The sequence below is a fragment of the Podarcis bocagei genome (genome assembly GCF_964188305.1).
Source record: "Podarcis bocagei genome assembly, chromosome: 7".
NCBI classification, from domain to species: Eukaryota; Metazoa; Chordata; class Lepidosauria; order Squamata; family Lacertidae; genus Podarcis; species Podarcis bocagei.
Window position 1 is genome coordinate 19,278,139 of NC_138132.1, and position 27,937 is coordinate 19,306,075.

Sequence of the window (27,937 nt, forward strand, 5' to 3'; positions counted from 1 at the left end):
GACTTGGGACGAGCTGCTGCCGGGCTCCTCCGCTCCCGCAGCCACTGCAGAGAGTGACGCATCCCTCTTCCGTCCTGATCTTCCTTGCACACCCGCCCCCCTCGTTGATTATTCCCCACCACACGGCAGAGGAGGCGGAGGCGGACGGGTGGGCAGGTGGGCGCAGTGCTTGGCGCTCACGTCCAGCCAGATCGCCCTCCCCTTGCCTGCCTACCCTCGGCTTGCCCCGCGTGGCGGCTCCCTGCTCGGCTCCCGCTGTTGCTTGGGCTGCTGCTGCAATGCATCAACTTTCGCTGCGCCCTCCCCCTCCGACTGGCGCACGCTTTGATTCATTCCCAGCCGCCCTCTCCGACAGCAGCAGCAGGAGCAGCAGCAGCAGCGCCAGCAAGCCCAAGCCTTCCGCCGCCAGCGCCGGCTTTGCCGCAGCGGTGCGCGCCGCCGGGGAAGGCTAGGCAAGGCGAGAGCGGGCAAATCGCCGCGTCGCAGCCCCCAGTTGAAGGAAGGAAGGAAGGCGGGAAGGAGAGAGAGAGAAGGAAGGAGGGAGGGTCATCCGGGCAGCGTCTCACCCCACACCCTGATCCTTCCCATCCCTCTGCAGCAGGCAGAGTCTTGTCTCCAAAATCGATTCCTCTTCGCTTCGATCCAGCCCTACCGGCGACAGGAAGCGGTTAAAAAGATCTGACCTCTCCCCGTCCCAAGTACAGCCCGCGAAGGGGCTTCCGAGGCGCCGCGCTCCGGCCATGGATCCGGCCCTGCTGCGTCCCGCACCTGCTCGTGGGGGCGGGTAGCTCCTCCTTGCGCGCGCCGAAGACGCTTTGCCAATCGTTAGATCGGGGTGTGTGTATGTGCATGCCCGTGTTTTCGCAGAGAAAAAGAGACAGGATGCCCATTCGGAAGGCACTCCGGATTTAAAGACGTAAGGTGACTCGCGGAGCCTTGTCGCCAGCGGACCCGGAGCAAGGCCGTGACCTCCTGGAGCCCGGTCGGCGCACCTCGGAGTGAGGAGGACACGGCTCCTGGGACTGGGAAACAAGCAAACAAATATTTTTTTTGGAAAGAAAATTGGCAGGAAATTCAAAGCTCCAGACGCGGGATCTGCGGCAGGACAAGCCACCCCGGCTCGCCTCGCCCTGGCTTGGTGAGGAGGAGAAAGGACCCCCGCGCGCTCTCCGGGCCCATCCCAACTTTTATGGATCCTCCCGCCGGCCGCCTCTTCTGCATCTCCTCGAGCTCTCGGTCCCCGGCTTCGTCCCGTCGCAGCGCCGCGGCGCAAGGGGCAGCCGTCGGGGCAGCTAGCGGCGCAGCGCCCCCTGCCGCCGCCGCCCTCTTCGGGGCCGAGCGGGATCAAGTGGCCGAGGCCGAGTCAGCTGCATCCGGCTCCGGCATTCCAAGGTGCTCTTGGGTTTTCTCCTGCGGGCGCTGAGCTCAGCCCCGGGCTATAAATACCCTCCCTGGAAGACTCTCCCCCAGGATCGTCTGTCTGTTGACCGCAGGAGGTTGCTGGGAAGGGCGGGGGGAGCCCGGCGCTGTGTCTGTCCCCCCTAGGCCCAGAAGGGCGCGCACCCTGGATCCGAACCCCCCGGGATGGCTACCCCGCGCCCCATCTCGCTCCTGCTGTGCTTGGCCCTGGGTGAGTTGGAGAAACGGGGTGGTGGGGCGAAGGGAGGGAGAGAGAGACAACGGGGTGAATCCGGATCTAAGGGTACGGAGTGGGACCTCGGTGGGGGTGCTGCGGAAACCCAGTTTAGACGTGCAGGGGGTGCAAAACTAGCTGGGTCGTTGTGGTGGTGGTGGGGAAGACCAAGGAAGGACCAGGACTTCTCTTTGCTCATTTAGGGCCTGCGCAGGCACGCGGTTTGATCCCAAGAAAACCCACTTTCTAGATTTTGTGTCGTGGGACTTGAACCCAGTGCAAAACACGCACATCCCTGCCCCCTCCTCAGTAAAGCTAAGGGCTTCTGTTTTTGTTTTTCTGGGGCATGATTCAGATAGAATCCGAATCTCTTGAGATCCACGAACCCAGTGCTGAGTCTTCTCTGAGCTTTCACTGGCCCTATAAAGGGGTTCTCTTTCAGAACTTCCCTTAAGGAGAGAGTGCAAACAGTCCATTCTAGGGAGCTTGAAATCCAGCTCCAGTTCTTCTCTCCCTCTATTAGGGTTTGCATATTGACCCCAGTCTTAGGGCCCAGGATTTTGTGTATGTTGTGCAGGGCAGAACAGAGGCCACACCACTGCCACTCAATCCTTTTCTGCACTTTTTTTATAGGTCCCACAGAGTCCATTCCATGGCTTCTAAAATCCATGTCAGGATTTCTTTGTCTGTTCCCAAAAGGGCCCCAAAGTAGCACCTCCCCATACAGTCAACCCAGCAGGGATAATCTCAGAGGAACCAGGAGCAGATTGCAAATGTAATAGCAATTTGGGGGTGGGAGTGAATAGTCACAGTGGCTGCAAAGGTAATGGACTTTTAAGTGAACAATAGCCCAAGGAAGGAGCCCCAATTTTTGTGTGCAAAGATGTTCTCCAAAAGGGGTCCCAGTGAGTCCGGCTAAAGCCAGTGGGATTTGCTCCCGAATCTACAAATTAAGGATCAGGCTGTGCATTTGTGTGCAGAAGAGAAACAGGGAATTGTGTGAAAAAATAAAGCAGGTGCAATTGAAAGGATAGAGAGTTTTTTGGGGGCAGGGGTTGCTGCAGACAAAATATAAGTGTTTCTCTGGCTAAACTTCTATGAGAGAGGGGGGAAATGGACAGGGTAAAAAGAAACTAAGGAAGGATCACACCCATTGTTGTAAATGAAGTAGGGTGACCTCCCCCCCCCCCAAAAAAAAAATTTGGTGCTTTAGTTTGCCACATATTTTTCTTCTTTTGCATTCATGAGTGATGCCAACTGCTAATATAAAATTAGACAAGCATGGCATTTTCAAAGTTTCTAGCTTTCTCAAATACAAGCAAAATAAAAATGCTAAATAAGGCAATGCGCTAGGGCATCAGAAAAATCCCGGTGGCAAACTACCCTTAATTTCCATGGGGAAATTGCCCAGTTCAAATGTTTCTAGAAACCTACCTTGCCTATTCCTGCCTCCTGCCAGCCTCCTCTTGGGTCCCCTTCCATCTGTCTCTGTTCCTATGTCAGCAGCCTTTTCTGATGGGTTTATAGGTAGCGTAATACCTTCTTGCTTTTAGAAATCTTCTCAGTGGTGCAATCAGGTAATTTTAGACCCTGAACTATCCTCCCCACTCCCAAACACTTTAGATGGCGATGTGTTTGACTCGACTTCAACACATGGCACCCCAAGCCCTGCTGCTTGGGGGAACCTCATTCTTCAGAGTCTGGGGCCCTGGACTGCTGCCCTCAAGTCCTAACCTGACTGTGCTGCCCGGTCTCCACCCACTCCCTTCCATATCTATGCTTTCCTGTGGCAGGATCTTCCGGTTCATCCCCATAGATTTAGTATGGCTTTGGAGGAGGCAGAGGAAAAGGAGAAAGGTGCTTGGAATAGCTCAGTGGTAGAGCATGGGGCTCTTAATTTCAAGGTTGTGGGTTTGAGCCCCACACTGTGCAAAAGATTCCTGCATTGCAGGGCATTGGGCTAGCCTTTCTCAACCTGTGGGTCCCCAGATGTTGTTGAACTACAACTCCCATCACTCCTAGCTAGCAAGGCCAGAGCTCAGGGACGATGGGAGTTGTAGTCCAACAACATCTGGGGACCCACAGGTTGAGAACCGCTGGCAGTGGTCCCTTCCAACTCTCCGATTCTATGAAAACTCTCCCACCATCTTTGACAGCTTCTGCGGAGACTTGTGGCCTTCCTCCAGATGTCGTCGGCTGCAACTAGTCCAGCAAAATCTTGCCTATCTTATCTATGGAGATTCCCAACCCTTGCTTTAGGGTTCTCTGTTCTGACTCAGTGGGATGCCCCGACTTCACGAAGTACACAGGGGTGTGTGTGTGTGTGTGTGTGTGTGATGCCTTTAGGTGCTTCTACCTTGCTGAGCACAGCAACAGCGACCCCGAGCCAATGTCTCTGTGTGCATTGGTTTCCTCGCTGATCCAGGATAGTGAAAATAATTGGACTCCATAGAGCAATATTTGCTCTCGTACTACACAGTCCCCTGGATCCAGGAAGAATAGAGGGTGGGGGCGGGAATTTCAAAGCAGACATGCAGATCAATCTACTACTTAGCAATTTATTTATTTCCAGTCATTTGTGCCTCTGCTTTTTTCACTTGCCGGATCACCCAGGGGAGTAAAACGTAAAGAAAGAAGCAGCAGCTGCATTGAATACACAGAACGATCCTATGTATTTACCCAGGAAAAAGTCCCACTGTATAAAATGGGTAAGCGTGCATGGGATTGCAGCCACAACCAGAAATATTAAAACAGCTGATTAAAGCAAATGAGCAACATGACATAGCATAAGGCTGTAACAACTCCTTGGTATAAAGAACCATTTGCCCACTGAAATAAAACCCATGTAGAAATTTAGGGCTGGACAGACAGAACTCAGGAAGGTATTCCAAAACCTTTGGCACCAGTTTATTTATCCATCTCATTGTAATATTCCGAAGACCTAGGTCGACATTCATGCTTTCCTCTCCCTCTCAATGTTGTTTTCACAACAGCCCTGTGGGGCAGGTTAGGCTGAGAGCCAGTGACGGACCCCCAAGATTACAAAGATTGATTTTATGGCTGAACGCGGGTTTTAAATTTGGGTCTCCCGATTCCTAGTCTGCTACACCAGAGGTGGGCAGAAAGTAGATTGGGATCTGCTAGCTCTCAGGATGATTTGCAGTAGATCAGCAAGGGTGGGTTTCCCCCCTTTTTTCCTTACTCCTAGTCGTTCAACAATTGCAACTGCAAAAGAACTTTCCCCTCCTAAATTAGGCCACTGAGATGAAGAAAGCTCACTAAGAGTGGATTGCTATGTGAAACGATTATGAACTCAGTTCAGTTCTGGTGATGAAGACAAAATCCCAGGCTCAGAATGTGCTCAAGAGGAGCCCAACCCTGTTCTTTAATTCTAAACTGTATATATTTTGCACCTAATTTCTGTTCATGGATCTTGGGGTTATAGTAAAAAAACAAAGTAGATTCAACAAGCCAGTACAGTGGTACCTCGTTTTAAGAACGTAATTCATTCTGGAGGTCCGTTCTTAACCTGAAACTGTTCTTAACCTGAAGCACCACTTTAGCTAATGGGGCCTCCCGCTGCTGCCACACCACCACTGCACAATTTCTGTTCTCATCTTGAAGCAAAGTTCTTAACCCGAGGTACTATTTCAGGGTTAGCGGAGTCTGTAACCTGAAGCGTATATAACCCGAGGTACCACTGTACTATACCACACAGCAAAGGGACTGATCCCTCCTGCCCCTGGAAAGAAAGTTTCTTGGTTGCCTTCCCACACATATTTATGTATAGCTGAAATAAGATAATTATTTGTTTCCAATTTTCAAAAACTGTCCTATGCCTGGTAGCCTGGAAGTGATTTTTTTTTTAAAAAAATATACTCACCCCAGGGGCTGGTTGCTATTTGCAAGCCTGTCTTAAGCAAAAGCTCTGGATGCTTTGCAGATGGAAGAAAACCCATGCCTATTTTCCACATTCTGGAAAGTACTGGATGAATCTATTCCCGGTCTCCACCCCCCCCCTTGCATCCTTCCTACACTTTGGCAAGGCTTGTGTGCAGTATTTTGTGATGTCAACAGTACATCTCTCTAGTGGAATGGGTGGGTGGGTGACGTCATGGCCCTCCTCCCATCTGTGTCTACCTGTATTTATTTATTATATGGGCTTTTTTCGGGATCTCAGAACGTGATCATGAGAAGTGAGATTCCTAACACTGAAGTGCTTTTTCAGAAATCAGCAATAATTTAGCAATACATGCTAAAGTCAGTCTCTCTCTCTCTCTAAATATTTTTATTGAAGGTTTTCTACATTGCATACAATAAAAGCCAAACTAATTAGAGAAAAAGAATAAAGAATAACCTAAATAAAAAGAGAGAGAGAAAGGGAAAGAAATAGAGAGGCAGAAGGAGAAAAGTAAAAAGAATGAATACCAAAAGTCCTCTATTGGAATTTTATCAAATCCCTTTCTCCATATACAGACAAGTAGACCCTCCCAGCTCTCACCTGGGCCCCTGATCTTTGATCTGTCATCTTCCTGTGTATATCTTCATCAATCCAAAATAGGGGACTTTTACAAAGTCTCCATAGCAGTGGGTTATACAAAAGGCATACAGACGGATCTGTTTTAAATCCTGAATTTGTGAACCAGCTGTATTTCACAAGCTTTCCAGTGCTGAATTAAGGCACATGGGTAGAATGACGTTAAAACCGTGAAATGGAAAGTGGAACATTTTTGACATCTGTGGCCACCGATGTGGTAGCGTCGACTGCGCAATGTGTCACAAGTTTTACTCATGTCATCTGAGCTGACAGGAATTTAGGGTTCTAGAGCCAGTCTCGCAAACCGTTTGTTCCTTGCGCACCACTACTTCTAAATTCCTCAAACAATTTCTTCACTTTTCTAACTTGAACAAGTGAGGGAGAACTCTTTCAGCCCCAAAATTCACATGCCCAGGTGGGTAGGATGGGGGGGCAGGATGCCGGCCTGTGGGATTCTGTACTCAGAGGTGGCTGCCTCATTCCACCTCATTCAGTGGCGTAGCGTGGGGGGTGCAGGGGGGGCCGGCCGCACCGGGCGCAACATCTGGGGTTAGGGTTAGGGGGCGCAAATCCAGGGTTAGGGGCGCAAATCCACGGGTTAGGGGGCACAAATTACTTGCCTTGCCCCGGGTGCTGACAGCCCACCCTACGCCACTGACCTTTTTGGCCGGCTGGCCCTACAAAAAGCCCACAGGCAGGACTCTGGTCCTGGAAATAGCCATCAAGAGTAGCTACTGTTGACGACCTGTGAAATGGTCTAATCCCCTTTCGAAACCATCAGAATTGGGGGCCATTATCACATTTTGGGATCTGTAACCCCAAAGAAAGGCTATTTACAAAAGGGAAGCCCCATGTATGCTTGCTTGCTGTGGTTGGGCTGCGCTGACCTTTTTTTTTTTTTTTTGCAAATGACATACAAATGACACCTTTTAAAATATGTAGCTACCTATTTGTTTCAGGTGTGGCCCTCCTGGACTCACCTCTGCTGTTGGGTAGCATGCTTTCATTGGGGTGTGAAGGGTGTACAACCCACGTCAGCAACCAGATTTTCTGGAGGGCTAGAACTGAGTCCGGGGTGGAGGGTCAAGAAGATGCCCCAGTTCTCCCAAAGCGCCCCATTCCTTCGTTTGCAAATTTCTGTTCTGCTGCAGATGCTACACTCTCTGCCCTTTGGGCCATGGTTTGGCAACAGATGGGCCAAGTGGTCTTATGCAGTTGGCCAGATTTCATACCAGGGCCTCTGATTGCTAACCAACAGCACAGAGAGAGCACTTTGATAGCATTCCAGGTCACCCCATTAATTTACAACCAGGGCCAAGAAAAAATGTGGTGCTAAAACGGGAACCCAGTCTAAGCTGATGGCCAAACTGCACTGGGTATTAATTTGCTAGCCTCCCCCAAGTTATTAAATCAGTTTGTCCATCAAGGGCTTCAGGCAGAGATTTTTCGCTTCAGTTGATAGCTGTTCCTTTTAACTCGGGCGGAGAAACTTTTCCCACCCAAAGACCACATTACCTTCTGTTCTGTGTGTGTGCGTGTCAGTGGTGGGTGGAGCCAGAGGCCAAAATAGATGGAACAATAGATTTGACTCTTTAGGAAAGTAAAGCTTCCTTCCAGCCACCCCAAGGTCAAAGATTTCTGTACATCCACCTCTCCATGCTCCATCTAGGCCAACAAGAGGCATTAACACAAAGGTGAAGGACACTTTCTGGCCAGGCCAGAGCATTTAATGAGGTGTGGGCGTGGCTTGGAGAGGGGGTGTGGCCTGAAGAGAGTCCCAAGGGGGCCACATTCAGTGAGGCCTGCAAGGTTGTATTCAGCCCCAGCGCCTGAAGTCCCCCACACATTTTAACTGAGGGTAGCAATGCTTCTGCATTTATTTGTTTTTAATTGGAAACTGATATGGGAATACAGTGGTACCTCGGGTTAAGTACTTAATTCGTTCCGGAGGTCTGTACTTAACCTGAAACTGTTCTTAACCTGAAGCACCACTTTAGCTAATGGGGCTTCCTCCCTGCTGACGCGCCGCCGGAGCACGATTTCTGTTCTCATCCTGAAGCAAAGTTCTTAACCTGAAGCACTATTTCTGGGTTAGCGGAGTCTGTAACCTGAAGCGTATGTAACCTGAGGTACCACTGTATGCAGAACTGAACTTAAGACTTGAAAGGACGAGACACTGAAAGAAACAGAAATTGACAAATTCTCCCAGTCTTTAGAAGACAGCAAAGGGGAGCAAGAAATTTAGGAGGAAACTGTATGTTTTTAAAGGTGGGGGAGTAGTGATGTCATAATTTGCAAACAGTATTAAAGGTATGCTCTTACCTTATGCTAATAGAAGGAGCTGTACATCTGGGGATTGTTTGCGTTTCTGGACGCTACTTAAAACTAATGGTCGACCCATTTCTAATCATTAAATTTTCACGGCTCTTGCTCGAGTGCTGCAGAGTTGATTGTGGGGCTGTGGCCAAATGGCAGTGCTCAGGAAGATACAGTCCACCCGCCTCCTGACATTCTCCAAGCCTGCTTGACACCCGTCAGCAAGGTCCTTGCAAGACCCATGCATTCCCAGGGTCTGCATCAGCGTGGAGAGAAATCAGGTGTTTGCTAAGGCCTGCAGAAACCTTGGCCATCGGCCTCTGCTTCCATCTTCTCACCTCTTGGGCCACAGTGATCTCCCAGGCTTTCTCGCAGCAAGCATCTTTGGTGTCAGAAGCGCATGAAACGAGTGGGACCTGCAACACCATGTTGCAGCGTGCCTTTTAGCTGCTCAGTGTTCCAGCCAACCCGGCAGCTTCTTTCAGGATACTCCCGTTTCATTCCTCTCTTCCACTGCATGACCAGCGTTCTGCAGCCGTTGAGCCTCTTCAGTCCCCATTTCTGTTTGTTTTTCCCTGATCCATTAAATTCACCCCCCCAAAAAAACAACAACACAGCTCCCCTTTGCAGTTCCCCAGGCATGCTGATATCTCCCTCTTGTTTCTCAGTGGCCACGTTTTGGCTACAGTCCTGTTGGCACTTACTTTCTGTGTTTGCTATTAGAGGGATGGATGAGAGGTGCTATCGGGAAGCATCCACCTTTGTCCTGGGAGCCCATTCTCTTAGCCTCAGATGTTGGCTCTGGTTCTGCAACGGCAAGAGGAAAAGCACTTTGAACATTTTCCCGGGCGGCGTTTTCTCCTTTGGGATTGGGCATGTGCACTGATTTCCGCTGGCCCAAAAACCTGGAGCTGTTTATTAAAATAATATTTATATCCACGCATACTAACACAACCCAGACAGACTAAGCTGGCATCTAGTGCTCCCAATCTCACCCCTTTTCTCCTCCTTAAAATATATATTTGTTCCCTAATTCAGGCTGAAGGAGATGAGTTGGAGAAGGGGTGCCCCCCCAATTTTCCAGACTTAAATTCAGTTCTCCACATTTCCACAGCAATTTGTGATGGGGGAAAAATCCTCATGAAAATTCATCAACACTTCTATGTCAATTTCTCCTGATAAACATGTTACAGTTTACATAAAATAATACAATTGTAGAATTGGAAGGGATCCCAAGGGACATCTAGTCTTACCCCCCTGCAATGCAGGGATCTAACTAAAGCATGCACATTTACACATTTTTTGCAGTCGGTTCCCCCTGGAAATAGTGCATTTTGGTATGTTATTTTCACTAACATATGGCTTGTAATAATCTAAGTCCTACTCAGAGTAGACCCATTGAATGACTGTAAAGTTATATCTTTTGCTTTCATTGGGCCTACTCTGAGTAGGGCTGACATTGGAGACAACCCTATGTTTTATGCACATCCACCCCACCCCCCTTATATGCATTTTTTGGTACGTGGTGTTTTGGTTCAAGCATTGCATTGCAAAACTCAGAGAAGTGCAAACTTTGAAGAAGAGCTGCGGTTTGGTTCACATATTGGTTTGAAAAGTGTAGGTAAGGCAGTTTCTTGTTAAACGCAAACAGAATCGCATTTCTCCTTTATCCCACAATCCTCTTCATTGCCTGTTAGTGCTGCTGAGCTAGATGGTATGAAAGAACTGCCTGGGTTTCTGGCGCCCTGAGGTCCCTTCCCACTCTTTTTGTACCTGCCCTTTCCAAGCATGCTAGCAGCCATGTGGAAGGAGACTTTGCACATGTATATGTGAGGGAATCAAGGCATCTTGTTCAGCCCTTGCCCCCTCTAGGAAAACCTGGGGCCAAACCCTCAAGAAAAAGTAACTTTCATAATTTCCCCTACCTGGTCACCTTGAGCCAGATTTTGACTCAACCCTAGGCGAGCAGCTGTTTGCAAGCCTGTTTTTAAAGCCCTGGGGGTTTCCGGCATGAGGTTGCAGAGGCTGAACGTCATGTCCTGCTGGTTCTCCAGCAGGATAGTGCTGAGAATTGGTCAGCAGCTAAGACTTTTGCAAAAGAACCGCTGGTGTTTCAGATGCTGCTGATTGTGTGCTGAAGTCAGCAAAGCTCCCTCTGCAAGCTCTGTCCTTCAAGCCAGCAGGGTGTCATTGCTGATGCATGAAAAGCAGGGAGAAAGAAAATGACCTGCTGGAGGACGCTGGCTCCTGCCCACTGGTGTACTGACACGCTTTGCAGCCATAAACATGCGCACATGCTTCCTCCCTTTGCTGACAATGTTGTCATACCTACTCAATTACTCGCCCACGGGTGCTCAGTCACACTTAATGATGATGCAATCCCAGTAACTGATCTCTGCAGGCTTCCCACTCTGACGCTTTCATTCCTTCTCCCAAGAAATTGGCAGGATTCCTTGTGGGGTAAGGTGATCTTACTGGTCAGTTCTGGGGCCCAAGCTCACAGGTGCAGTGGCGGAGGAAGGGGGCAGGGGGCGGTCTGCCCCAGGTGCCATCTCTGAGGGGGTGACAAGAAGGCAGCCCACGAGGGACTTGCCCTGCCACCCTGGGTGTGAGCTGCCGCCGTCATGCCGCCGCCACATGCGGACGATCCTCCACCTGCAGCTGCACCATCCGCCACCGTCCGTACGGCACGCTCACATGCGTGGTACGTAGCGGCGCATGCGCTGTATGTAGCAGCTCGGATGCATGTTTGCCCCGCGCCCGACATCCTGCACCGGGTGGTGGTTCTCCTTCCTTCGCCCCTGCACAGGTGTCCCAGCACAGGAAGAATGGATACAAAAACTCCTGGAATACGCAGAAATGGTGAAACTTACTGGAAGAATAAATCGTGATAACAAACTTTTTTAAAAAATAAAAGAATGGAAATGGTTTATTGAATATTTACAGATAAATTGTAAACAGATAAAAACAACGGCAGGATTATTGTAATAACCTGCAGTTTCGTAAGAGTATATATTTAAAGAAGATGAATAAATTAGCCAATTAAGTTAATTAGGATATGCAGAATACATTAGAAATAAATTTAAGGAACCGCAGAAAGAGGGGGAAGGAAGTCAAGTTTTGAAATATCAAAATGATTGTAAAATCAGTGAAATGTATAAACCTGAAAAGTATATATATATAAAAAAGAGAGAGATTTATTTTTTTTAAAAAAAAATGGAGGTAAAAACTGTCGGACAGCTATATATTTGTATAGTGGGGTAGGATAGCTGGTGAAAAAAATCATACCTGGCAACCAATGTGCCCCTTTGGTTTCTGATAATACATGGGTAGACGAGTCTAAGAAGCCCGGGACACAAATTTTTACAGCCCTCTAGCAGCTTGTGGTGGCTCATTTAGCAGAAGTAATGTATGTAGTGTTAACTCTGGAAGTGTATCCCCGATTCTGACCAAACTAAGCCTCGTAGAGCAAAATATACATCAGGAGACTTAGTGGGGGCAGCTTTCCTGCCCCACTAATATGGGAATGAGGGACACGGTAGTTGAACAGCAGCAGTGGTGGAGGAAGCCACTTGGGCGCCTGGGGCAGTCTGCCCAGGGACAGGGCGAGCTGCCCATAGGGCTGGGGCGAGGGTGGGCGCATCGTGGGGCCTCTGGAGTCTGCCTGCCTCCTCCCACTCAGCCGCTCTACAGCTGGGGAGGGGGGAAAGGCAGCAGTTAGACTGTTTGGGCAGCGTGGAGTCTGCGCGCGCCCAAGCCACTGTATCTCTCCCAGGAGAGACTTGTGGCTCGGGTGCACTGCAGGCCCCACAGTGAGTGCCACCCAGCATTTTGTCACCCCCCTGAGTGGTGACACCCAGGGTGGACCGCACCCCCCTTCCTCCGCCCCTGAACAGCAGTGCAATGAGACCATGATACGACTTGGGAAATGTCAATCAAACACACCTGAACTGTGGCACTTGCAGGTGCTAAGTGAATCTCCTGGGGTGGAAGTGGGGATAGCGGAAGGGATGTGAGATATTTGTGTCGGACGTTTATTCTCACAACAACCTTGTGAGGTAGGTTGGGCTGAGAGGCAGGGACTGGCCCAAGGCCACCCAGTGATCTTCATGGCTGGGTGGGGATTTGAACCCTGGTCTTCCAGGTCCTCACTCAGCAACATCTGGCCACAGGTTTTCCAATCTTGCTGTAGCATTGTCATTGTCGTTATCACGTACAGTGGTGCCCCGCAAGACGAATGCCTTGCAAGACGGAAAACCCGCTAGACGAAAGGGTTTTCCGTTTTTGAGCTGCTTCGCAAGACGAATTTCCCTATGGGCTTGCTTCGCAAGACGAAAACGTCTTGCGAGTGTTCCGATTTTTTTTCGCTCCCCCCTTTTTCTAAGCCGCTAATAGCCGCTAAGCCTTTAATAGCCGCTAATCCTCTAAACCGCTAATAGTGCTAAGCCACTAAGCCGCTAATAGGGTTGCTTCGCAAGACGAAAAAAACGCTAACGAAGAGACTCGCGGAACGGATTATTTTCGTCTTGCGAGGCACCACTGTATGGCAAAATCTTATACTTACTCAGAAGTAAATCCAAATGGATTTAGTGGGCCTTCCTCCCGTAATAAGTATGTTTAGGATTTGGGCCTTCGCTCAGTTTTGCCTCGGACTTTTCTGGATTCAGGGAGTCAACGCGCTGTAACATATGCAGCGCCGGTGCCTCAGCAGGAGCTCAGTCTTAACAGATGGCATCTGTGTTCTTCCTGCTGATGCAGCTGATCTCTGCAGAATAGCCGGCAGTGTCCTCTGTTCCAGTGGATTGCCTGTGGATCTGGTGAGTTATTCTCCTTTTACAGAAGGGGAACTGAGGGCCAGAGAGACGCCCAAGACCACTCTCAGTGACTCCCATGGCAAAGTAGGATCTGGATTGAATCTTTCAGGTGACTCGGAAACTACAACTAATCCAGAATGTGGCAGCTAGACTGGTGACTGGGAGCGGCCGCGGAGACCACATAACACTGGTCCTGAAAGACCTTCATTGGCTCCCAGGACGTTTCCGAGCACAATTCAAAGTGTTGACCTTTAAATCCCAAAATGGTCACGGTCCAGTATACCTGAAGGAGTGTCTCCACCCTCGTCGTTCAGCCCAGACACTGAGGTCCAGCTGCGAGGGCCTTCTGGCAGTTCCCTCACTGAGAGAAGTGAAGCCACAGGGAACCAGGCAGAGGGCCTTCTCAGTAGTGGCGCCCGCCCTGTGGAAATCCCTCCTGTCAGATGTTAAGGAAATAAACTACTATCTGACTTTTAGAAGACATCTGAAGGCAACCCTGTTTAGGAAAGTTTTTAATGTTTGAAGTTTTATCGTGTTTTTAATGTTCTGTTGGGAGCCGCCCAGAGTGGCTGGGGAAAACCAGCCAGGTGGGCGCGATATATTTAATAAATCATCATCATTATCAAACTGTAGAATTGGAAGGGACCCTGAGGGTCATCTAGTCCAACCCACTACAATGCAGGAATATGCAGCTATCCAATATAGGGAATTGAACCTGCAACCATGGCATTATCAACACCATGCTCTAACCAACTGAGCTATCTGGTTGACGGAACTCTTGCCTCCAGTTTCAACCCTGAACTTTGAGTAGGGAACCTTTTTCACCCCAAAGGCCCTATTCGCTTCTGGGCAATCTTCAGGGGGCCACATGCAATTGGTGGGTGGGGCCAGAGACAAAAGTGGGAGGGGCAACAAATGTGATTTAACAAACAACAACAAAGAACAACAACATTGTATAGCAGGCCAGTTTCTTCATGCTCACCCATCCCTCTCTGTCCTCCATTCAGGCAAGGAAGAAGCATTACCAGGAATCGAAGGGCACATTGCAGCAGGTCAAAGCAGTCCAGGAGGTTGCAATGCAGGGCTGGGGAGGGGTCCAGCTCGGGAGGGGGTGTGGTCTGGGGAGAATCCCGGGGACCAGATGGGGAAGCTTGGAGGGCATCATCCGGGCCTGAGGCCCTGCATCCCTGCCCTGGACCATATTGGCTCAGGCATGAACTTTAATCAGGTCGTAGAGTTGTATGTTTGCATCTAGCAACATCTATTTATAAAAAACCTTCCCCGCCAATTAAAATTGTCCCCCAAGCCGCTATTTGCCCCAGTTTTAATTTGCAAAACTTCTCATCCCATTGTGTTTATGAGTTCTGACATCCCTTTGTTTATAGAAAGAACCCAGAAAGTTGGGGCAGAGGTGGAGGGTGATGTGGATTGGGACCATGCCGTGCAGGGTTGTGGGGTGTGTGTGTGTTGAAATAATGTTTTTTTAATTAATGAAATAAGAGATAACAGAATACAAAACAGAAGGATACAATTAATGCCCTTTGTATGCACTTGGACAATAATTCGCATATGACAAAAGCAAGTATTCATAAATTAAAATTGAGTCAACAGGATTCTGCAGGGTCAGAGTGTCAATGAGAGTTGACAGAGGCTGTTAATCCTTTCCTCCTGCATTGTTTTCCTGCTGAAAATCGCTTGTCCATTGCCCCACTTGTAATGTTTTGAACCAAATGACAGCTTCTGGAAATGGGGTTTTCAGCAGGGAAGTGGGGCAAGGCAGAGGGAGAAAAAATTGTCATCCCCTCCCCGTTCTCCTGATTCAGATCTGTGGGACTTGATTATCAATCAATATTCTTACGATCTCAGATCAGCCACTAGAATACATCTAAACAGATGCAATTTTAGTTTCCAGGCAAAAGCCTTTTTGGGATTAACAACGTGACAAAAAGCATTGTGTATGCTTTGTTCACAATTGAACTAGAACTAGTTTTTGAGTGCTTATGTGTTTGGTAGAGGGCTTTAATCATCTGGTTCCCAGCAGTGGCTGCTGATACACAGAATTTTGCCACTTTGATGGTGATTTCGTTAGTGGAGTCTAACAAAAGGAAGTAAGTAATTTTTGTAAATAAATGAGACGGGGCCCTGGTCACAAGCATATGAATTATGTCCTTGAAATCATGTCTGTTTTGACCTTCAGTGAAGCTGTATTTGAGGTGCTCCAGTGATTGCTCCAGATCAGAGTACTGCTAAAGGGCCACATACCATGAGCTGGTGCAGAGGTCAGCAATCCTAGTGGTTAGAACATTGAGCTTGAACCCAGCTGTTGTGAGCCTTTGCTCTCTAGCTCCTTAGAGGAAGTTCTTCGGAGGAAAGACGTCCGCAGCTGGCCCTGGCCCCTCCTCCATGCTCCTTAACTTGTCCCTTTTCCAGCTTCTCCTGCCCCACTGGGCATCTTTCCACCCCTCTCAAGGCATTCTGGGAAGATTCCTGTAGATCCGTGGCCCTCTCCTCCCGCCAACCATAGGCTGAGCTCCAAGGGTCATCATGGCAGGCACAAGAGGCTGATGGGAGCTGGCAGTGTCTGTTGCGGCTGCATTAGTCAGAACTCGCACCATCGACTTACATTTGTATTTATTGGAATTAGCAGACACCTTGGGGAAGGACAAGAGGGGAAAAACCGAGGCCTTCTCCAGGGTTGCGTGAGCCAACAAAGGGGCAAAGGACAGCATATTGCAATTTTACACTTGCTGAAATCCCCTCTCCTGCTGTGCTATCAAAGGTGCAGGAACAGGAACCTAGGAAGCTGCCTTATGTTGAGTCAGACTACTGGTCCATCTAGTGTTGTCTGCACTGACTGACAGCGGAACTCTAGAGTTTAAAACAGGATTCTTTTCCAGCTGTACCTAGAGATGCCAGGGATTGAAATTGGGACCTTTTGCATGCAAGTCAAATGCTCTGCCAATGAGCTACAGCCCTTTTGGGTTTGTTTTTTTTTGTATCTAGGCACCTGGGGTCTTTTGCTACCTGAGGCTGAGCAACAGGTGGCATTCCTCTAGACATCTCTTTCCAATCAAGGACAGGGCTTCCGTAGTGGTACAGGATCAGGCATCGAAGCAGTACAAGTATTAAAGCTGTAGGAGCCCTGTCTTGTTTTTTACCAGGTCACCCTATATTCTTCCCCCCAACCCCAAATGTATAGTACTCAAGGCTAAGGTGGCCGCTTATATGCCACAAAAAGGGGTTTTTGGATCACATTTACATATGAAAATTTAGATGTTTATAAATGCAAAATGTATTTATTTATTCAAGCATTTAATTTAACTCTGGCTGCATACACACCATGCATTTTAAATACAGTGGTACCTCAGGTTACAAATGCTTCGGGTTATAAACGCTTCAGGTTACAAACTCCGCTAACCCGGAAATAGTACCTCAGGTTAAGACCTTTACCTCAGGATGAGAACAGAAATCGCGCGGTGACGGTGCGGCAACAGCGGGAGGCCCCATTAGCTAAAGTGTTACCTCAGGTTAAGAACAGTTTCAGGTTAAGAACGGACCTCTGGAACAAATTAAGTTCTTAACCAGAGGTAACACTGTACAGGCAACTTCCATGTGACGTGGAGGTTATGTTCTAAGGCACCACGTGTTTAAGTGAAACTGCATATATTAGAAACGGCGCTGAAAAAGCCTGCAGAAACTCTGTTCTGCTCCCACCCTGTCTCTGTTCCGCCCATTTTTGTGATGTTCTTGTGATGTTTTCGGGTCACATCCGGGTTCAGTGTGCGTGTGAAGTTGTGCACATATCGCTAAAATGGTCACTGCCTGTATTTTGAAAGCCCATTGTTCTCCTCAAAAGAACCCCAGGTACTCTTTATTTATCTCTCACCAAGCTACAATCCCCAGCAATCACCCCCAAAGAATCCTGGGAATAGTAGCTTGTTAACGTCAGTTCCCAGAATTCCTTAACGGCGATATTCATGTGCTTCAAGCACAAACCCTCCAAGTGTCCCTATTTTCCAGGGACGTCCCTGATTTAGAGAAGGCGTCCCAATTTCTGATTTGATCCCAGAATGTCCCACTTTTTCTTAGGATGTTCCTATTTTCATTGAAGGAATGTTGGAGGGAATGGAGTTATCCGACCCCCGAGCTGTCTGAAGGCAATCCTGTATAGGGAAGTTTGTTTAACGTTTTCTTATGTTTTTATATATGTTGGAAGCTGCCCAGAGCGGCTGGGGCAAGCCAGTAAGATGTGTGGAGTATAAATAGTAAAACTATCATTATGGAAGAGGACGTCCCTTGTTTTCATTGGTATGTAAATGTATGTTGTGTACATATACCTATAAAGCCAGAGGTATACTTCCTCTGAACATGCTTGGTGAAACAGAAACGTCTTTAGTGGTGACAAAATATTAGAATTATGAGGCTTTGTTTCTGTGCTCAGTGTGGGTCCCCAAAACTGAAAGCTAGCAGTGTCTGTGATACAGAAAAATAGGGGTGGTTGTCTTTTGCTGCCCAACTTCCCAAGGGACTGAGTCCCCTAAGTCCATGATTGGTCAGAGATGAATGGATGGAGGCAGGAAGCAGTGAAAGCAAGGCAGATCTTTATTTCTCTGTTGCAACAGAGTTCCCTCCCCACCTAGCAAGGAGCAAAGAGAGACTCAGAACCAAGAAGAAACATCTATTTTAAGGGTTTTCATTTTGGCGTGGTGAAGAAGGACATCCCCTTTACAAACAGTCAGAAATCACATCACACATAAGATGAGGTTCCTGTGGCTCAGGCAGGCCAAGGTAAGATATTCCTGAGGATTTGGCAAGTTTTGCATAGTTCCAGACACAGTTTACACAAAACATTAGCATTTGATAATCAGAATGTCCGTCAGACATTCCTCAATGTAGAGCATCTGGGCAAACAATGACATTTAATACAAAGGAGGTTCATAGATATAGGAGAGTAATCCCTTTAGGAACTTCTCCTCATTGCAACCTGCCTGCGTGGTCTCAGGCAAGAGGGATTAAGGAAGCAGAGGAAATATTTGGGGTCTTTAGGGGAGCCAAGATGGCTTTTGGATTGCTCTCCTATACTATTGTAGTCAGGTGGTTTATATACTTAACGTACACTTGCAATTATCAACATTTATTCTATATTTGAGACCTTAGAATCCTTTTAACCACTGGAAGAATTCTGCTGCCAGGAAGGGAGGCAAAGATGGCCACCCTTGGTGAGAGGATACAAAGCAATCGTTCCAAAGCTGGAGACACGTGAGAAGCTTTCGTTGCCTTTCTGATGTGATTTCTCTCCTGCCTCCCCTTCCAGTGACATTGTGCCAGGGTGGCTGTGTGGAGGTGGACTCGTACACCGAGGCCGTGGCCGGCAACAGCTTCCAGATCTTGTGCATCTCCTGCAAGAAGCGCAGCGAGACGGAGGCGGAGGCCTTCACCGAGTGGTTCTTCAAGCAGAAGGGGGAGGAAGAATATGTCAAGGTGTGTGCCGTGGCGATGTAAGGGCGAGCGGTTGTGTGGAGGGGGTGGTGGGATGGGTAGCATAATGCCCTGCTCACTCTCTAGACCAGGAAATGTTGTAAGCACCTTCTCCATAAATACACAGGTCTAGAATAAATAAGCTTGTGGGATCTGCATCATCCCAACTTGGAACTGCAAAGCCCATCAATTAAAGGCAAGTGCAAAATAGTGGCTGGAAGCGTGGAGCCCCTTTCAAAATGGCGGCTTAGGAGGTGGAGCCAGTTGCTCTTTGCACCCCATGAGCCAGCAGACACTGGGATAAACTGCATAGACTGGTACATAGGCACTGACTCCTTGGGGCTGAGGCAGTTTTGTTTCCACCCCCTCAACATATTTTTCCATGGGGCTGGGCTCCCCGCAACCATGGAGGGAATATATATGGTACTTTTGCAAGTGCCAAGTAATGTTTGTTCTGCTTTTGTAGGAAATCGATCCCTTAGTGGGACAGCACCCATTCTTTGGAGCCCATTGATATTAGTCAGAAGTTGTATTCTTTTCGTCACCTGCTAAAACCTCTTTTGTTTCAGCAGGCCGACCCAGGCATATAACTTTAGCATTTTATTTTAATTAAAAGTATGGATTTTTTTTTTAAAAAAATCCCTCATTGTATTTATATTTTACATCTTTTATATAGTTTGTTCTTAAATGTTTGTTCCTATCAATATTTTAATAAGTATTTTAAGTTGTTGAAAACTAGTTAGAGGAGTTTTTTTTGTTCTAGCATTCCAATTCTATTGAATAAAATAAAATTTATATATATATGCTCTCCTCTACTGATCCCAGTGTGGCAGGCACGGTTTTAATCTACAAATAAGTTGACTAAATGCTGGAAACTATACATGGACACCCATGGAGTATGCACACTCTTTATACACCAACTGCAATTAAATGCAGATAGTCTGATGTGCTGGATCTCCCATTCTCCAAGAGACCAATGTTAATTGGGTGTCTTTTGTTCCTTTGAAATGGCTTTGTTGATTTGTGAGTTTCAAGGTACTTGGTGTTCCTGAGAGCTCTTCCCCAGGCTATTTTTATTAACTACATCAATGATTAACCATTTTAGGAGCACCTGCATGTATAGGAGGTCTCAGAGAGAAAGAAGAAGACAGATGCAGGCAAAGGACTTTTGGGAGCAGGATAGAGGCAGGATGGTGTAAACAAAGCCCATAAAAATCATGCTGGTGGACCTTAGATGGCTTTTACAGGGTGGTCACCATCATAATAAAAAAGGACAACATTTGCATTGTGCTTTCCAGCATTCAAAGTGTTTCATATACTTCACTTAGTTGCAACAGGGGTGGGCAGCCTATGGCCCTCCAGATATTGGACTCCAAATCCCATCAGCCCCAGCCACTGTGGCCGATAGACAGGGAACAGGGGTAGGGGAGGCTGGCGCACATTGGGACTGGTAGGGCAGAAGATGGACTGATGGGGCACTGCCCCACCAAACTCAGTTTGTCCTCACCCAGCCTGCACTTGCTTGCCTTCTTACAACCAGCCCAAGGGCTATCAGCTTTCTCCTCCTTAGCATTAGTGTTGCCCTTGCAGAATTTCGCAGGAGGAGGATGGGGACAAAACTAGAATGAGTTGGCTCTGTCTGTTATGAGCTCTGGCGCCACCTACTGTTGGGCTCCCTGTCTTCCACCCTACCAGTCCCAATCTGTCCTAGTGAACCCGCCATTATCCCTGAAAGCGGGCTCGGAGCCAACAACCCTATATGCAAGCCTGTATTATTCCCTTCCAGATTGGGGTTGGGAGTCTGAGGCTGTGAGTGGGAATGGTTTGCGTAGGTCCACCTAGTGAGTTCAAGATTGGAGTTGAGTACGTCTTGCCTTATAGTAGGGCCACCTCTGCCAACCAGGCTTCTCTGTGTGTGGACTGAACCTCACCTGTCCTCCAGATCCTTCGCTATGACCCAGATGAGAGGCTCAACGTGATGGATCCTCGCTTTGAGGGCCTGGTTCATTGGAACGGGACCAAGAACATCCGGGACTTGCAGGATCTCTCCATCTTCATTCTTAATGTGACCTTTGACCATATGGGTGAATACGTCTGCACCGTCAACCGCACACTCTTTTTCGCAGCGGAGTTCACACACAACATCATGGTCAACAAGACCATCCATGTTACGGTGGTAGAGAAACGTAAGTATAAGCTTGGAGCTAAGGAGAAGCGGAAGGAGAAGCTGGGGTGGTGGGAGACTCTGGGCAGGCTGTGAAACAGTGGTGAGCTTAAGACAGGGATGGGGGAAGCTTCCTTCAGCCCAGAGGCCTTGTTAGACCCACCAGGCCGTTTTGGCCAAGCCACACCCACCTTCCCTACACCTGATGTTGTATATGATGCCAGGTGTGAGGAAGGTAAAGGCAGGGTGTGGACAAAAGGGGCTTTGCGGTCCCAGCCGATCCATTGTGCCTGCAAAGCACTTCCCAAGTGCTAACTAGCAACTGATTGTCTTTTTTTTTTTTATAAAATTTTTATTGGTTTTACAAATTTTTTGAAGACAAACAAACACTTAAAAAGACAAACATACACGTATAATGTCATAACATATTTTCCTAAACCTCTTTTCTAGGACTTCCCCATACCCCCCCCTTTCTGCATCCCAATGTCCAAAATTTTTAGCAACTCCCAATTGTTACTTTCAATCTCTGTCATCCCAGTCCTCTCTGTATTCTAATCTTATATCGCTGTATCCCTTTGTTTCTAGGAACCACAACACTTTAACATTCATTAAGTTTATGATAGTCCTTAAGATAACTTTTAAATTTTCGCCATTCTTCTTCCACCGTCTCTTTGCGTTGGTCGCGGATTCTGCCTGTCATCTCAGCCAATGTCATATAGTCCATCACTTTCATCTGCCATTCTTCCAGAGTGGGTAAATCTTGTGTCTTCCAATACTTTGCGATAAGTATTCTTGCTGCTGTCGTAGCATACATAAAAAAAGTTCTATCCCTCTTTGTCACCAGCTGGCCGACAATGCCCAAGAGAAAGGCCTCTGGTTTTTTAGGAAATGTACATTTAAGTACCTTTTTCATTTCATTATAGATCATTTCCCAGAAAGCCTTAATCTTCGGGCACGTCCACCAAAGGTGATAAAAAGTACCTTCAGTCTCTTTACATTTCCAACATTTGTTATCGGGCAAATGATAAATTTTTGCCAGCTTGACTGGGGTCATGTACCACCTATAGACCATTTTCATAATGTTTTCCTTTAAGGCATTACATGCCGTAAATTTGATACCGGTGTTCCATAACCATTCCCAGTCAGCAGACATAATGTTATGACCAATATCTTGTGCCCACTTAATCATAACCGATTTGACTGTTTCGTCCTGTGTATTCCATTTCAGCAACAAGTTGTACATTCTAGATAGATTCTTAGTATTGGGTTCTAGCAATTCAGTTTCTAATTTTGATTTTTCCACCTGGAAGCCAATTTTCCTGTCCTGTTTAAAAAACTCCATTATTTGGTGATATTGAAACCAATTTTGTACTTTATGTTTCAATTTCTCATGGCTTTGTAATTTGAACTTATCTCCATCCTGTTCCAGAATTTCCCAATATTTCGGCCATCCGACCTCCATATTGAGTTTCTTCACTGCCTTGGCCTCCACTGGTGACACCCATCTAGGGGTTTTGTTTTCCAACAGATCCTTATATCTTATCCAAACATTAAACAATGCTTTCCTAACAATGTGATTTTTAAAGGCACTATTCAGTTTGATTTTGTCATACCATAAATATGCATGCCAACCAAAAGCATTATTAAAACCTTCCAGATCTAAAATGTCTGTATTCTCGAGGAGCATCCATTCTTTCAGCCAGCAAAATGCTGCTGCCTCATAATACAGTTTTAAGTCCGGCAGGGCAAACCCCCCTCTTTCTTTGGCATCTGTCAGTATTTTGAATTTGATTCTGGGCTTTTTGCCCTGCCAGACAAATTTCGAAATATCTTTCTGCCACCTCTTGAAACATTCCATCTTATCAAGTATCTGCAAGGTTTGAAACAAGAATAACATTCTAGGCAATACATTCATTTTAATCACTGCAATTCGGCCTAACATTGACAATTTCAAATTTGACCATATTTCTAGATCTTTGCTAACTAGCAACTGATTGTCAGCGCTTGGGAACTGCTGGGGATGAGGCTTCCCTAGCCCTGACAATCAGCTGATAGTCAGGGTTGGGAAAACACTGCACTCAGGGTTTCCCCAGTGCTGAAAATAAGCTAAGGAAGTCCCATGTACTGTGTGTGGGGGTTTGTTTTTTTTGCCCAATGAATTTTTATTTCAAAAATGGGTCACCTGGTATCACAGTAATTTCAGGTGATTGGCAGGTGGTCAGCTCCACCCACCTGCGAGATTTGGCCTTCATGTGTGTGCTGGCTAGATTCATTTCCCTGTGCCTGCTTTAAAACAGAAGAAAAGCACTGGTGAACCAAAGGTCCATCTCATCTCCAGCTTTTGTTTTCCACACTGGCTAACCAGACGCCTCCGGGAAGTCTGCAAATTTCAGTCATTTGCATAGAGCTACCAGCTTTAATCTCTCCAAGCAACAGATAAACTGACTTTAGAGCTGTAGCTGATTAATCGGCGGCAGCCTATTGTACTGGATGGGGATGAAAATCAAGGGCACATGTTTATATCTGGAAGCTCTTTTGGTTCTGGTGTGTTGCTGTAATAGGAATTGAAGGGGGGGGGAGTTTTAACAACCATGGATGCAGGGAGCTTTCGCTTGTTAAGATTGTTAGCATGGTAAGAGGTTCTCCACACCCAAGCTAAAGGGAGGACCAATTTGCATGGCAGGACAAACATGACTCAAAATCTGGAGCTGGAGAGCAAATGCAGCTAGAAACGTGCATTAGGGGTGTGTGTGTGCCTGTTTTGTTTTGCACATCCTTATCTCTGTCCTTCCTTTCACAGAAAACCGGGAAATGGCATCCATCGTTTCCGAGATCATGATGTACGTTCTCATTGTCGTCCTGACCATCTGGCTGGTGGCTGAGATGGTCTACTGCTACAAGAAGATCGCCGCGGCGACAGAGGCAGCTGCTCAAGAGAATGCGTAAGAAGCGTGGGTGGCGATAGGAGGGGAGTTGTGCGTGTGCGCGCACACACGTGTTGAGAAGCCAAAAGAAAGAGCAACAGGAGACGAGTGCTATCTCCAGCTTTGATCCACCTTGGCCAAAGTGCCCTCTGCTGGGCCAGCTCCTACATAGGGCAGAACCCCCTCCAGGGCAATGACATGGTTGCAGTGCATCGCTACAGGGTCATTGCTGTTTGAATTTCCTACAGTGCCTCAGGGCAGCTTTACGTCAGGGGCAATATGGGTAATTTAAAGTGGTAGGTGGCTCCTGGACTGGTATAGGAAGCCCAGGGCTGCCAACAACAGTGGACTCTCTGGTGTTGCCAAGGCCCCAGCAGCTGCCTGAGGATGCCAGATGTTGGCCCTGGCCCTGCTGGAGGTGGCGAACACAGGGTGATGCAGGGGAAGGACATAGGAAGTGAAAACATCTGGACTGGACCGTGTGTCTTACTGGATCAGAGGGAGTTGGGAAGCAGGCCAAAGGCCCTTCCAGTGGAAGACTTTTGTGCATCTTGCAGTGGTTTTATGCCTTAACTGGTGGCAAAGCCAGGTTCACCCTTTCTTTTTGCTGTTATAATCCTGCTTGTTAGCCTGGCAGGAAGTTGCAGGCTCAGCTGAAAGCAGGAGCTATTCATTGCCTGCCTCAAAGCTCTCCTTGCAGAATAAGCAAGCCCTTGAGTCATCTGTTGACTGCACTCTTAAGAACATAACAAGAGGCCAATGGCCCATCTAGGCTAGCATCTTGTTCTCGCAATGACCAACCAGATGCCCTTTGTGAGAAGCCCACAAGAGCACTCCTGTAGTTTCCAGCCACTGGTATTTAGAAGCGTTGTCACCTTCAACTGTTGTCCTCAAACTGCACTTGAGGCATGCTATTGCCAAACACTTAAAAAATATTTGATGGCTCCCCCAGAATAAACTTAATGTGTGAAGAGGCCTTCACGTGTACTTGAGGGGCTGGTTAGAGAGCTTTTGCAGACCCAACCTGGCTTGTAAGCCACTAAGCGGAACCTGGAACAAGGCCAGCTCCAGGTTTGTTGAGGAGGGGGCTTGTCAAAATGTACCCCCACCTAGGCCTGAGGCTGCCTTGGCAGGCTAACCTGACAACAACAATAGGCAGCAGCCATGCCCTGATGAGCACCTGTGGGGCCTGGGGGCGGATTATGTTGTTTCCCCACAATGCCCTTGGCATAACATCGCTTCAGGGCATTCTGGGAAATTAAAATGGCAGGCAGCTCCCAGACCCACCCAATTGGTGTTTGCTGCAGCACCAGAAAAAACCACAGTTATTTTACAGAAGGGCCCAAGGTAGGCACCAGCAACGGGCCACACTGGGGCTTTTGCAGCTGCCGTGTGCCGGTGCCAGCCCTGGTTATGGAGGGTGGGGAATCGGGGCAAAAACCCACCTCACACATATTCCCGCTTCTCTCTCGTGTCCTGACAGCTCTGAGTACTTGGCCATCACGTCGGAAAGTAAGGAAAACTGTACAGGGGTGCAGGTAGCTGAATAGCCCACGTAGGGCTGTTGGCGGGCACAGGACTTCCTGGCTGGCAGGTAATGTATTACGAACATCACGGCTTCATCCCCCTGTTTTCCAAGAGTGACATCAGCAAAAGATGCCCCTTTCCCCAGGAAATGACTGCTGAAATCTAGAAGGGAAGGAGAGGCGGGCAGGGAAATATGGGAAGAGGCAAGAGGTTAGCAAGGGACAAATGTAGGCAAATGCAGTTACGAGCAATTAAGCTTTGTTGCCATGGGGCCTACCAAACAAAAAAACCCCACCTCTAGTGGATGCCGATTGCACTCAATATTCCCCCTCTAACGGCTTCTAATATTGAGAGTGATTTTGGCAGGCTTCTGAAGGAAAAGGTTAATTAGCATTCTATTACCGCTTCCCCGTTTTAGATTAAATAGCAGGGGGAGACGGTGTGACGTACAGAGGGAGAAAAGTTCTGTCTCTGGGCAGGGCTGCCAACTTCGACTACAGAGGGGCACTCGCATGCCTTTAACAGCTGTGTGGCAAGGGAAGAATCCGGGGTGTGTGTGTGTGTGTGCAGCTTTCCCCTGGACTGTGGCACAACTTTGGGAAAACTGGCCCTTGTTGAGCCTTCCTCCATCACCCTACTGTTAAAGGGCCCGGAAACCCAGTGCTGATTCTAGGTTACTTCATTTGCCCTTTTTCTATTGGGCTCAGTCCGCAGGGGCACCTAGAGCAGGGCACCTGTGGGCCCTTATGGGCCTTCCTCGGTGCCCGCAGAGTCCGCTCTCTCCTGCACCCATGCTCCCCACCCCACAGAAATCAGGCTTGGAAGAAGCACTGCAGCCAACAGGACAGGCTACGGTGTGTGGCCGGCTGTGTAAAGCCCACTGAAATTTCCCCAGTTTGCGTGCCCATGCGCCTGGAAAGCTTGGCGACCCCTGGCCAAGAGGGTGAGGCTGAGGCGAGTGGAAAAAAGCCGCCGTACCTTCTCCTCACAGCTCTCTTGCTTGGGCGAACAGCAAGGAGGAGAGGCAGCCAAGGGGGCAGGGGTCTCTAGGGTTGGCACTTGTGCCCACTTCCCACCTCAGATGAGGCATGGCAGGAACCCAATTGTGCCAACCTTCAGTGCTGGACCTGAGCCGCTTTGGAGCCTGAGAGAAAAGAAAAGAGAGAGGGAGGGAGGCGGTAAGCCTGAGCTCAGGTTCTCATTATGCGGTGGCAGTTATCTAACGTTCCTGTGTTTGTTAACGCTGTTCCAGGGACGAGGAGGACGATGGCGGAGAGGGAAGGTGACTCAGCAGAGGCATCAGCAGCCCCTGAGAAGATTTGAGCTGGAGCCAAGCAGCCGCTCCCCCACCCCGCTGCACGACCTCCCCTCCCCCACCTCCCCCTTTAACCAAGCATGCTATTTTTTAATAATAATAAAAAAGAGAGCTGTGTATCTGGCCCAGCTACCCAGGGACAGACGACGTGTGTTTCTGAAGGGAGAAAGGGGGAGGGGGCGGCTCGTTCCGGCAGGCACCTTGCTGGTTTTTCCCCAAGGACACATCCTTTTCGCCTTCTGTCGAGCAAAGGGTCGCCTCTGCCGCGATGCATGAGGAGAAAGCGGTATGGCTGCTCGCAAACACACACAAAGCTTGGGGCCCCTTTGCTGCTGTGGCCCCCCCGTTGCGCCACCCGAGGCCTCTTTTCTTTAAGAGCAATTGCACTTGCGCTTTCTGGTTTTTTGCACATTTATTGCGCTTCCCCCTCGCCCCCCCCCCCGTTACTTCGCTACCAGCACTTTCTATGGGTCTGAGGAGAGGAGGCCCCTGCGGTTTGCAATTGCCTGGCTCCCCGACATTCCCCCTCCTTTCATGTCATGTTGTTAGGCCTCTGCCTTGATCTCTCTGCTCCCAGGGCAGCCACATCTGGCAAGGAACTGGAGTGGAGAAAGGTATTCAAGATAGCTGCCACACAAGGCCTGACCCTTAGAGAGGACCTTAAGATTGGGACGCTAATCTAGGAATACCTTTGAGGGGTGAATATCTGATATATATTTGGATATATGAACTGTGACAATACAGAGGCCTGCCCTGGCTGGATCCCGCCATTTTATTGTCTTGACAGGATTTCCCTCAAGGGTGTCCCCCTGACGGAAGGTTTTGCTCAAGGGATCTTGCAAAAGGAAGATGCCTCAGAGCAGAAATTCGATTGGTGCAGGGGGCCTGGATCCAGACGTTGCTCCTTTCGCTGTGTGTCCCCAAACTTTGTTGCTGTTCTGCCCTTCCTGGCGTCTTGTTGAATTCGCTTCCCGATCTTTGCCCCCGGCACATATCAGTTCCTCCCACGATGCCTTCATGCCTTTCTCCCTCCTCAGGTTTCCATTTCCTACATCCATCACCACCCAGTCAGACCATTTTGGCTCTTCGGGGAAGACTGTGCCCTCCCCTCTCCTCAGACCCCGGGGCTGGTCCCAGGGACCAGCTGCCCACCATCACAATAATAGAATAGAGTTTGTTCATAAATAAATAATAAAAAAAGATTGGATTTCACCAGTTCTGGTTGAAGC

The 27,937-nt window shown here is 48.3% G+C and overlaps 1 protein-coding gene across 1 annotated transcript; it reads left to right on the top strand.

The window, feature by feature from the left end:
• The first annotated feature begins 144 nt into the window (after positions 1-144).
• On the top strand, positions 145-27,920 carry SCN1B (sodium voltage-gated channel beta subunit 1). Its single transcript, XM_081203619.1, has 6 exons — positions 145-1,630; positions 18,615-18,781; positions 20,721-20,964; positions 23,743-23,884; positions 25,350-25,460; positions 26,646-27,920. Exons 1-5 carry the CDS (start codon positions 1,585-1,587, stop codon positions 25,414-25,416), a joined length of 666 nt encoding a protein of 221 aa, XP_081059745.1. The 5' UTR covers positions 145-1,584; the 3' UTR covers positions 25,417-25,460; positions 26,646-27,920.
• The last annotated feature ends 17 nt before the right edge of the window (positions 27,921-27,937 follow it).

Coding starts and splice junctions, on each gene's coding strand:
- SCN1B (XM_081203619.1), top strand. CDS start 1,585: ATGGCTACCCCGCGCCCCATCTCGCTCCTGCTGTGCTTGGCCCTGG. Junction 18,782..20,720: donor GGGAGGAAGAATATGTCAAG/GTGTGTGCCGTG, acceptor CCTGTCCTCCAG/ATCCTTCGCTATGACCCAGA. Junction 20,965..23,742: donor TGTTACGGTGGTAGAGAAAC/GTAAGTATAAGC, acceptor TTCCTTTCACAG/AAAACCGGGAAATGGCATCC.